The 12,500-nt window shown below is 43.1% G+C and overlaps 1 protein-coding gene across 1 annotated transcript in view; it reads right to left on the bottom strand.

The window, feature by feature from the left end:
- The window catches only part of LOC134614424 (probable ATP-dependent RNA helicase DDX60), a 157,556-nt gene that overhangs the window by 14,423 nt on the left and 130,633 nt on the right, over nt 1–12,500 (bottom strand). The window contains exons 28-29 of the mRNA XM_063458195.1: nt 5,225–5,329; nt 4,077–4,277 (exon numbers count right to left, since the gene is read on the bottom strand). Of these exons, the coding sequence (XP_063314265.1) occupies nt 4,077–4,277; nt 5,225–5,329 (306 nt within the window). The remainder of the gene's footprint in view (nt 1–4,076; nt 4,278–5,224; nt 5,330–12,500) is intronic.

Raw genomic sequence — 12,500 nt, 5'->3', positions numbered from 1 at the left:
GCAACCGTTTTGCAATTTAAGCCAAGCACCCAAATTACTAAACATAAGTTACACCTTAATATTTAAAGAAAAAACAATTAACAATGGCCCAGTTATCTTTAGACACAATTCTTCAGACTCATCTCCCTGTAATGTTACACCTTCATGTTAAATACCTCCCACATAAGGCTTCATCGTACATTGTAGAAGCTGCTCTTTTCTGAAAAGGAGGAGAAAGTAATGCAGCTTCCAGTAGTCCGTAGCACTGGGTCACCAGGGTAAGTGGCCGAGCAAGTTATAGTGGGGGAGAGAAAAACTGGGATGGGAGTAGGGAGGGAAATATGATGGCATGGACCCCTTACAAGGTACAGCCTCTCCACATGCACGGCTACACTAGGAAGAAGTCTAATATATTCATCCCAGTGCTCAGAAGAGGCAATGTGCGTAGACAAAACTGCCCATCACAGTCACCTGAGTACACCCCGCAGTCAGTGCTGGATGACCACTGGGCCACCTTCCTTGCAAAATGAATGCATAGGGTAGGAAAAAAGGTAGGAGTAGGGTAATTATTTGCATTTTTGTTTTCTTCTGTCAGTATGTGTCTGTTAGCATATATGTGTGTGAGTACGGTAATGTGTGTGAGAAAATCACTGTGTGAGTATGTCTCTGACAGTTTGTATCTGGGTATGTGTGTATCCAAACAATTGTGTCTGGAAGCATGTCAGTCTCTGAGCCCCACATACTCACTGTTTGTAAGGGGCCATAGGTGTTCTGACGGTGGCCCTGCAGAGTGGACTGAAAGTTGAGGCAGAGGCTGCAGAGTGATATGTGGGCACCCACTGGCTGGAAACTGTGCCACATGGAGAGGGGAAACCAAGAAGGGGTCCCCCACCATTAGACACCAGGGACCCGGTCAGTTAGTTTTATTATGGATTGCATTTCTTTTAAATATTTGTAATTGGGAGGGTCTTGCAAATTCTAGAGCAGCCTCTGATTAACGGCAAAGCAGATACTGGCTACTCAGCGTTTTGGAGATACTCCCACCTGTGTAATGTAGAGTGGGGTTAAAGGAGGATTTAATTCTTCAAAGTTATACAGGAGTATATTGCCCACACAATAAGCTTTTATATTAATTATCCCTTTTTTAACCATATTCCCACTTTAATTAAGTAGTTTTGCCTGCAACAATTACATTTAAATTAAGGTTTTGAGTGAATCCAGTTGAAATTCATTGTTTGATAAATATGAAAATACTATATTTTGTGTAGGAGTCACATATGTACATCACTTATTCTAAAATACACACTGGGTAGTTCTGACTAATATTTCCTTACTTGGTCTAAATTACTGAATTTCATCTGACTTTTAAATATGGTCATTTTGCGCAATTAAATTTGATCCTTAAATTTCCCATATGTGTAGTATATGGAGTAAAATTCATAAAATCATAAATAAGTTTTGCAGGAGTACATGTAAGAAATCTGTTGCTTTTTGTGAAGGGTGATTGGGAATACAGATGACTTTAATTCAAGCCAGTGGAAGAACTACTGCGGTCGCAGGGGTCGCAGCTGCAACTGGGACGTCACTCCAGGGGAACTGGTCGCCTGTCGACCCTTGCGACCAGGGTGCCCGCCAGCTTTGTGGTGTGGCCCTAGCCATGTGGAACAATCACCAGGGCTGCTTTGAAGGGGCCCATGCTCTTGGGAACACCAATGGCAATGAATTTCCTGGGAGCCGGTCAGCTCTGCGGCGATTTAAGAGCACAACCGGGTCCCAGTGATGAAGTCAGAGTGCTGGGAGGAAAGCGGTCACTTCCTCCCAGCTAAGAGAGCTGCAAAAGGAGGGAGTCAGAGTGGGAGCTCTGACTCTCATCAGCCTAAGCCGGCCACTGGATCCCAGTGAAGTCACCGTCCTGCACCAAAAAGGTAGGAAACAGGAGGGTCACTAAACATTTTAACAGTTTGAATGTGTGTCTGAATGCGCGTCATTCGGTGTGTCTGAATGCGCGTCATTCGGTGTGTCTGAATGCGCGTCGTTCGGTGTGTCTGAATGCGCGTCGTTCGGTGTGTCTGAATGCGCGTCGTTCGGTGTGTCTGAATGCGCGTCGTTCGGTGTGTCTGAATGCGCGTCGTTCGGTGTGTCTGAATGCGCGTCGTTCGGTGTGTCTGAATGCGCGTCGTTCGGTGTGTCTGAATGCGCGTCGTTCGGTGTGTCTGAATGCGCGTCGTTCGGTGTGTCTGAATGCGCGTCGTTCGGTGTGTCTGAATGCGCGTCGTTCGGTGTGTCTGAATGCGCGTCGTTCGGTGTGTCTGAATGCGCGTCGTTCGGTGTGTCTGAATGCGCGTCGTTCGGTGTGTCTGAATGCGCGTCGTTCGGTGTGTCTGAATGCGCGTCGTTCGGTGTGTCTGAATGCGCGTCGTTCGGTGTGTCTGAATGCGCGTCGTTCGGTGTGTCTGAATGCGCGTCGTTCGGTGTGTCTGAATGCGCGTCGTTCGGTGTGTCTGAATGCGCGTCGTTCGGTGTGTCTGAATGCGCGTCGTTCGGTGTGTCTGAATGCGCGTCGTTCGGTGTGTCTGAATGCGCGTCGTTCGGTGTGTCTGAATGCGCGTCGTTCGGTGTGTCTGAATGCGCGTCGTTCGGTGTGTCTGAATGCGCGTCGTTCGGTGTGTCTGAATGCGCGTCGTTCGGTGTGTCTGAATGCGCGTCGTTCGGTGTGTCTGAATGCGCGTCGTTCGGTGTGTCTGAATGCGCGTCGTTCGGTGTGTCTGAATGCGCGTCGTTCGGTGTGTCTGAATGCGCGTCGTTCGGTGTGTCTGAATGCGCGTCGTTCGGTGTGTCTGAATGCGCGTCGTTCGGTGTGTCTGAATGCGCGTCGTTCGGTGTGTCTGAATGCGCGTCGTTCGGTGTGTCTGAATGCGCGTCATTCGGTGTGTCTGAATGCGCGTCATTCGGTGTGTCTGAATGCGCGTCATTCGGTGTGTCTGAATGCGCGTCATTCGGTGTGTCTGAATGCGCGTCATTCGGTGTGTCTGAATGCGCGTCATTCGGTGTGTCTGAATGCGCGTCATTCGGTGTGTCTGAATGCGCGTCATTCGGTGTGTCTGAATGCGCGTCATTCGGTGTGTCTGAATGCGCGTCATTCGGTGTGTCTGAATGCGCGTCGTTCGGTGTGTCTGAATGCGCGTCGTTCGGTGTGTCTGAATGCGCGTCGTTCGGTGTGTCTGAATGCGCGTCGTTCGGTGTGTCTGAATGCGCGTCGTTCGGTGTGTCTGAATGCGCGTCGTTCGGTGTGTCTGAATGCGCGTCGTTCGGTGTGTCTGAATGCGCGTCGTTCGGTGTGTCTGAATGCGCGTCGTTCGGTGTGTCTGAATGCGCGTCGTTCGGTGTGTCTGAATGCGCGTCGTTCGGTGTGTCTGAATGCGCGTCGTTCGGTGTGTCTGAATGCGCGTCGTTCGGTGTGTCTGAATGCGCGTCGTTCGGTGTGTCTGAATGCGCGTCGTTCGGTGTGTCTGAATGCGCGTCGTTCGGTGTGTCTGAATGCGCGTCGTTCGGTGTGTCTGAATGCGCGTCGTTCGGTGTGTCTGAATGCGCGTCGTTCGGTGTGTCTGAATGCGCGTCGTTCGGTGTGTCTGAATGCGCGTCGTTCGGTGTGTCTGAATGCGCGTCGTTCGGTGTGTCTGAATGCGCGTCATTCGGTGTGTCTGAATGCGCGTCATTCGGTGTGTCTGAATGCGCGTCATTCGGTGTGTCTGAATGCGCGTCATTCGGTGTGTCTGAATGCGCGTCATTCGGTGTGTCTGAATGCGCGTCATTCGGTGTGTCTGAATGCGCATCATTCGGTGTGTCTGAATGCGTTATATTATACAAATGGAGGTGCAGGGGGAGGGAAGATGCCTGGTGGGGGCCCCAGGGCACTGTTTACACCGGAGTCCTGAGGTACGTACATACATACATAGGCCTTGACGTGGCAGGTTGGCATACCCTCTCATGGCCATTGGAGGCAACTAAAAACCTCCATTTGTTTAAAAATACATAGTGACGTGGAAAGAGCGCAGGTAACTTTTTTCTTTAGTATGATTATTAACTAAGAACCTTACCTTAGCCTTGGCATCTTCTTTGTCATCTGCTCTTGCAGCCAAGAGCATTACTCGTAAGACCAGGGAAATGGATAACGGAAATTGTCCTTTTAACTGAGGAACATTGGATTTCAAAAGTTTTTTTACTTTAGGAGTTGGGATAGTGAAGAAGAAGACATTTCCCAACAAATCTTGGCCACGTCTTCCAGCTCGTCCTGACATCTAGAAAAATGAACATTTGCAAATATAATGTTAGAGAGAAAATATTTAAATCACTGGCAGGAAAAAAGGTCACTGTCTAAATATGTAGCAGGGACTCTTTAAAAAAAATTAGTACATCAATTATTGCAAGACAAACAGATTCACAGAATGCATCCTATATTTTTTTTTTTTTTTTTTTTTTACACACTTGCGTTCATGTATTATATACAAACCTATGATACTTCCTTGTGCTATTCCACCCTATTTTCTAATTCCCACCATACTAAACTTACACATTTACCGTATCTCTTACCAGGGAGGGGTGACCGTACATTCCTGGTGGTTCAGAGTTACTGTGCTGGCTACCAACCTGAGGGCTTGTATAGTGAAGGGGAGTCTGGGAGACTACAGATTCCACCTTCGGCAGGTCCTCTCCCTCTCTCACAGTCCTGAGCTAACGGAAGTGGCAGGAGTGCCTGCATCCACCTACCAACTTCCTTCTTAGACCTCAAATCAAAATGTTTTACACTGCATGCACGCACGCAAAAGAGGAAGTGCTTCATGGGCTCCTAAAATGAACTCTGATTGGCAATTTCCCTGTGAAAAGACTGTTGGTCTCTTCTAGAGAAAAAGGGAGAGCTTACAAAGGTTGAAGTAAATAAGAAGCTGAAATTAAAAAAATGAATAAAGACTGACCAGGTTTTTTTTTTTTTTTGCTGCTAGAAACATATCAAGCCCCCCACCCCCCCCCCAGACATTACAAACTCAGCAAATGTAGAACAGAACTCTGCACGTATCACATGCACAAACCAACACTTTTTATTCCCAATACATTCCCAGGAAGGATACCCCACCCCATAGAGATCACACGATAGAAGGAATAAAGAAATCTAGAGTATATGTTTAGAGATAGTTACTATAACTTGCTATGTAGCCACAAAAGGGTTGTAATACGAATATTAAAATACCTGTCTGTAGTTCAATGCATCAAGGTAGATCGAATCATGCAGAAAAACTACCGATTTACAGGGCATGTTGATACCAAGTGCCAATGAACCTGTAGCGGTCACAACCTTGTAATGAAAATAAAAATAATACTTTACAGCATAGTGTATTTTTTTACATTTTTTTTACATACAATACTTTATGACAACTGATTTGTTGCGCTATTAAAAATTAACACATTGACAACTTCTGCGTTTACCAAAACTTAATTTTATTATTACACAAAATAAATCAAATTTATAAAGCAATGTCATAGAACAGACAAATGAAACATACAAGTAATGGTGATAACAACAAACAGGAAAAAGGGTGTGAACCTGCTAATCAAGTTTGCAGTCTAAAGGAAAAGAGTTAAGATCACAAAAAAGCAAAAAGTAAAAGTACAATATATCCAGATGGAAGATTGATTGGTAAATAAAATGTATGAATATGTGTGTGTGTGTGTGTGTATATATACACACACACATATATACACACACTTCAATCAACTGAAGTTGTCTGGGTGCCTATAGTGTCCCTTTAAGATATACATGAACACATCCTTCTCCATGAAAAAGTGCATTATTATTATTTATATAGCAACACAAAAAGAAAGCACAGCACTTACAGCAGCAGTAGCTTAGTATCCAGCAGCTCAAAATACAGAGTAAAAACCAAGAAAATGTTACCTGCGCTCTGGCCTAAATCCCTATGTACATTTAAACAAATGGAGGCCCTTTAGTTTTATTCCAATAGCCATTCGAATATAAGCTCAACTGCCACGTCAAGGCAAGCCCCAAAAGGTGAGTCCTACACTAGCCATTAGATATGCTGATATCAGCCAAGAATCTCCAATGAGACAGGAAGTTTGCCTTATTAAGAGTTTATAAGTACCATATATACTAGAGTATAAGCCGACCCGAATATAAGCCGAGGCCCCTAATTTTACCCCGAAAAACTGGGGAAACTTATTGACTCTAGTATAAAACTAGGGTGGGAAATGCAGCAGCTACTGGTAAATTTCTAAATAAAATTAGATCCTATAAAAATTATATTAATTGTTTATTTACAGTGTGTGTATATAATGAGTGCAGTGTGTGTGTGATATGCAGTGTGTGTTGCAGAGCCTTGGTGGGGGGTGGGCATTTTTATTATTTTTTTAATTTTTTTGTTAAATTATTTGTTTTATTAATATTTATTATTATTTTTTTATTTTTTTTATTATTATTTTATTTAATACATTTTTACTTTTTTTGTCCCCCCTCCCTGCTTGATACATGGCAGGGAGGGGGGACTCTCACTCCCTGGTGGTCCAGTGGCATTGGCAGTTCAGTGGAGGGGGGCTGGCAGGAAGCACTTACCTTTCCTGCAGCTCCTGTGAGCTCCCTTCTCCTCCGCGGCGGTCCGGTGAGCTCCCCTGTCAGCTTACAGTGTAAGTTTTGCGAGAGCCGCACTATGACCCCGCGGCTCTCGCGAGACTTACACTGGGAGCTGACAGGGGAGCTCACCGGACCGGCGCGGAGGAGAAGGGAGCTGACAGGAGCTGCAGGAGAGGCAAGTAAGAGCTTCCTGCCAGCCCCCCTCCTACACAGCCCCATTGTCTGTATTATGGCAATGTAAATTGCCATAATACAGACATTGACTCGAGTATAAGATGAGTTGGGGTTTTTCAGCACAAAAAAATGTGCTGAAAAACTCATCTTATACTAGAGTATATATGGTATGTAGGGCAGCACCCCTTCCCGTCTCAGAGAAATTTGCCTTTTAGGCGATACCAGCAAGGTGATTTGTGTGTCTTATAGCCCTATTGAGGGTTAAGTATTTAGGGGTTTATAAAAGACCCCTTCATGTCTCAGAGATGTTTACACTTTGTCTGATACCAGCACAGGTTATTGTATGTGTAGAAGCCCTATAAAGGGATAAATGTTAAAGGGTTTATAAAATACCCCTTCCTGATTCATTGGAGATTCTTGGCAGATATCAGCAAATCTAATGGCTAGTGTAGGACTCACCTTTTGGGGCTTGCCTTAACGTGGCAGGTGAGCTTATATTCGAATGGTCATTGGAATAAAACTAAAGAGCCTCCATTTGTTTAAATGTACATAAGGATTTAGGCCAGAGCGCAGGTAACGTTCTTTGTTTTTATTATTTATATAGAGCCAACAAATTCGGCAGTGCTTTACAGTGTGTGGACAAACATGTGGTTGTAACAAGACAACTGGGACACACAAGAACAGAGGGGTTGAGGGCCCTGCTCAATGAGCTTACATTCAAGAGGGAGTGGGGTAAAGTGACACAAAAGATAAGGATAGTATCAGACTAATGACAGTTGCAAGAGAGGAATCAGTCGGGAGCAATTAACAGTTTAATTGATACGCTTTTATGAAGAAGTGGGTTTTTAACAATTTTTTTGAAGGAGTGTAGACTGGGTGAGCATCTAACAGAGGAGGGAAGGGAGTTCCACAGGAACAGTGCAGCCCTCGAGAGGTCTTGAAGGTGAGCAGAGGTGGGAGTATGGACAGAAGAAAGACATAAGTCTTGAGCAGAACGCAAGGGCCTAGACAGAAAATACTTTTGTATTTGGGAGGATAGATAGGTGGTAGCAGCATTATGTAGAGATTTTAAAGCAAGAACCAGAATTTTAAATTGAGTCCTATATCTTTAAGGAAGCCAATGTAGGGACTGACCGAAGGGTGAGACGTGGGAGGTGCGGGTGGACTGGAAGATGAGCCTCGCCGCCACATTCATTATGGACTGTAATGGCGCAAATTGGGAGCACGTAAGGCCACTGAGAAGCGGATCACCGTAGTCAAGGGAAGAAAGGACAGTGGAATGGACCAGCACCTTAGTCACATCTGGCGTTCAGTAGGGTTGGATGCGCGCAATGTTTTTAAGATGGAAGTGACAGGATTTGGCGATAGACTGAACATGAGGCGTGAAGGAGAGGTCTGAGTCAAAGAGAACACCTAGTGTATGTTTGGTGTGGAAGAATTAAGGCTTACAACTGGGAGAAGAAGCTTACTCAGCTGATGTACTTTTTTCATGAAGGATGTGTTGATGGATATCTTACAGGGACACAATAGGCACCCAGACAACTTAAGTTAATTGAAGTGGTCTGGGTGCACTGTCCCTATTGCACTTAGTGCTGCTGTAAAACATTGCAGTTCCAGAGAAACCGCAATGTTTACATTGCAGCTCTAAGTCTGCCTCCACTGCATGTCTATCAAACTGGAGGTGCTTCCTAGATCCTAAAGGATTTTTTGTCCAGTAACTGATGCTTGACGTCCTCACGATCTGCATGAGGACATATAGTGGCAGCCATTTCCCTGTAGGAAAGCATTGAATTAATGCTTTCCAATGGGGAGGCCTAATGTGTTCATGGCAGGTCAGTGTGTGCCCCTGTTTTAGGCCAAAGTAGCCAAATTGGAAATGTGTGTCATTCTGTGTCCTACCTAACTTACTATTCTGCCACTGCATCTAATCTTTGTAACAAGTCTAAATAGCCTTTCCAGTCTGTATTCGATACGAGTTTGGTAGTTACACAATATCTGTACTAGCCACGTGACTCACGTCAGTTACACTGCATAGCTATGATACTCACCTCACACGCTTGGTAGATATTTGCGCTACATTTTATCGGATTAAGAAATTTGACACTGTAAAACATCTAAGACATTTCTGGTGCAAACAATTTGTTGCACTTTTTTCTGAATTTATTTTAACATAACTAATAAACATTAAGTCTTATGGTATATATTTTAATTTTTCAATATTTTGGGTTGCTTTCGATTATGAAAGTTAGAGTTTGAGTTTATGTCCTCCACTTTCTCCTTCATATGGTTTATTTTCATTATCTATAGGGGTTCCCACCCCTCAACCGACTTTAATAGCAACCTGACACACTCTCCCTACAATATACTTTATTACAGATAAATTAAAAAATACACTTAACTGACGATTACCCATTCTCAGACAGGTGTCATGGAACAGATTGCGTGCCATCATGGATTATATGAAGTGTCAATGTGTGCAGCTGCCTCAAAATAATGAGTGAATTATACCCCATAACCTAGTGTGGTGAAATTAACCTCGCCACTTGTGCCTGGAGAGGACTGCTTGCCAGACTCTTGCCATGTGATTATGGTCCCTGGGAGATTTGGCCCTTTAAAGACGTTATTCAGCCATATCGGATTGTATTTCACCACTTCTGGCCCTTTAAATTGTATTGGAGCAGTTCTGCAGCTTTAAATTGGCACTTCGGATGCAGCCAAAGTAGTCGAAGTGGCCGCCATTCGACAAACCAACATGTGGCGGCGGCCATCTTTGTTCATTCGAACGAGGTCAGCGGTATGTGTAGCCAAATCCATGGAACTGAAATCGGCTACACATTTCAACGAACACCGCTGACCCTTACCTTCTCCTGCACTGAGTTTTCAGCTGCAGAGACCAAGTCCCGTTCGGCAGTTTGAACTCACTGCTATACTGAGCCAAATGCACGAACGGGACTTAGTCATTTTTCTGTGTAAAATAGACTGACCGCACAGCCCAAATCTATGGAACCGTTTTGGGCATGAAAATGTGCTTGCGGTAGGTCATAAAGGGACCTCCAGCTAACTGGATGGAATTGGCAGAATTTTCACTAGGTTTATAATTAAAGTGTGCCGAGTTCGAATGTGATTTTTATGTTTGTGGCATGTATATTTTGGAAGTTATTAATATGTTGCATAAAGTGTATTTTTCCTGCCTGTGATAAATTACATTAACCCGTTGTGTTCAGTAATTATATCACAGGCAGAGGGGAGGGATTGTATGCTTGTGCTGGGTGTGTTTTACGGTTTGCCTGTAAATTATTGGTTGTACGGTGTCCCACCCTGTGGGATGTCCCCTTGCATGGGGACTGGCATAAAAGCCAGTGTGTGGTCATTAAAATCAGATCATCTTGAACCTTTCTTGAAGCCTTGGCTCATGTTTGGGGGAAGGGATACCTACACTCTGGGGATTGCTATAATCACTTACTCCCCAGAGTAAGCTCTTGCAATAGCTTGATTTGTTCCTGCTACGCTCTCTGGATTTAGGAGAGGTTCACCCAGGGGGAGCTGGATCCTGGTCGTGGATCCAAGGTGGGTGGAGACGGCGAGACCCCGGTGCAGCAGTATCGCTGGAAGTGGGGTCTGCAGTGCTGATGGTGTCGGTTGGAGTGCTTGGAGTCCTCAGCGAGCACTAGGAGCATCGATTGGCGGAGGTACTCAGTCGGAGTGGCAGTGTTCCGTCACACCTAGTATTACGTTGCACAATAGGAGTTGCTGGCATGTCATTAGGAGCTGGTTTGCCTGCATGAGCAGCGGTCCTCCAGCATTTACATGTGGCACAGTGTTAGAAATAAAATGTAGATTTAATTACATTTTCATCCATACCTGGGCTGGCAATTTGGCACCAAGTCATATTGGTAAGAAAAATGTGTATTTTAAATGGTTATTCCAACTAAAAAAAAAAACAATGTTTTAAGAAAACTAGGATTTTGGTCAGAGTAACCCTTTCCATATCTGTTTTAGAATATAGCTAAAAATTACTTCTGTTCCAGCATCCAGGCCAAGTTCTCTCTGCAGCCCAATCCTCATTGGCAGATGTTATCTCACTTTACTGGATAGGGATGTATATCAGGGCATTCAGGTTGAGGGAAAGACATGGGCAGACATGGCTGTCTGGCACAAGCATGCTATGTGTGTTCTGGTGTCAGATGCCAAATATGCACAGAATTGACATTAGCCAAACCAGAACTCTTGTTTCAGATTGGCTAATGACACCCTAATGACATGGACGGAGATGGAGTTACAACTCCTGCAACAGAGGGGTTACACTCAGTATTGCAGCAGCATTTCATAACTGAACATACAGATGACAGACAGGAGTTTTAGACTGTCAATGAAGAATGAGAACACAAGGAGCCAAGAAATAGATCTATGGATATCCCAAACTAAACCAGACTTGTGGGATACATGACAACATAAATAGATGGAGCAAGAGAGTGGTAGGGCATGGGCACTGTGAATGGAGTCAAAAGAAACAGAAAGGCAAAAAATAATTAGAGAGAGGCATTACCATTGTATTTAATGGAATTTGTTGTGTCACTCAATCAGTTAAAGGACCACTCTAGGCACCAAGACAACTTCATTTCAATGAAGTTGTCTTGGTGCCAGGTACCTCTAGTTTTTTTTTTGTTTTTTTTTAATACACTGCCGTTTCAGAGAAAAAGCAGTGTATTTTTTTTCTCTAATCCCACCTACAGTGGCTGTCTCTGAGACCGCCACTAGATGGTGCTTCCTCAATCCTCACTGTTAAAAATCACAGTGAGCTGACGTCAGACGTCCTCTTTGACATCTAACGTCATTCCCTCTAATGCAGGCAGCTCAGATGTGAGCGCGCCTGCATTAGAGACTATGCTGAGATGTGAACGCGCCGAGCGCGTTCGCATCTCAGTTTTATTCCTCGGAGGCCAGTGTGTGAGAGAGAATCTCTCACAGAAGACAGTGCCGAAAGAAGAATCTTCCCTAACGGAATCTGGCTGCACATTGACAGTAAGTACACTTTTCTAATGTTTTTATTTGCTTATTAATTAATGTAATGTAATGTTTTATTAATGTTTTTAATTTTAGTTCGTGATTTATATAATGTTCAATTAATTTATTTGCCTTATTTATTTAGATAAAAAAGTAGATATTGTATATATGACCTATGTAATAGATTTACTATTTTAACGGTTATTTTAATTTTTTAAATTTTAGTTCGTGATTTATAGAATATTTAATTCATTCGCCTTAGAGAAAAAAAAATGTAGATTTTGTATATATATGACCTATGTAATAGATTTACTATTTTAACTGTTATATTTTTTTTTTTACCATTTTGCTATTTCAATTCATATTTACGGTATATATATATTTGCTTTTATGTGTGTGTACATATGTATTTTTGTTATATGTATTTTTGTTATATGTATTTTTGTTATATGTATTTTTGTTATATGTATTTTTGTTATATGTATTTTTGTTATATGTATTTTTGTTATATGTATTTTTGTTATATGTATTTTTGTTATATGTATTTTTTAAAATATTTTTAGAGATATTTTCAATGTATTCATTATTTATAATAGTATTTGTAGTTTTAAGCATACATTGTTGTAATTTATTATTTTACATATGTAGCACCAAAACCACTACATTACATGCATACATACAGTCGTATATATAATATATATAA

This window comes from Pelobates fuscus, chromosome 6 (assembly GCF_036172605.1).
Source record: "Pelobates fuscus isolate aPelFus1 chromosome 6, aPelFus1.pri, whole genome shotgun sequence".
Taxonomy (NCBI): Eukaryota; Metazoa; Chordata; class Amphibia; order Anura; family Pelobatidae; genus Pelobates; species Pelobates fuscus.
The sequence above is the reverse complement of the archived record's forward strand: the minus strand, read 5'-3'. Positions and strand labels throughout refer to the sequence as shown.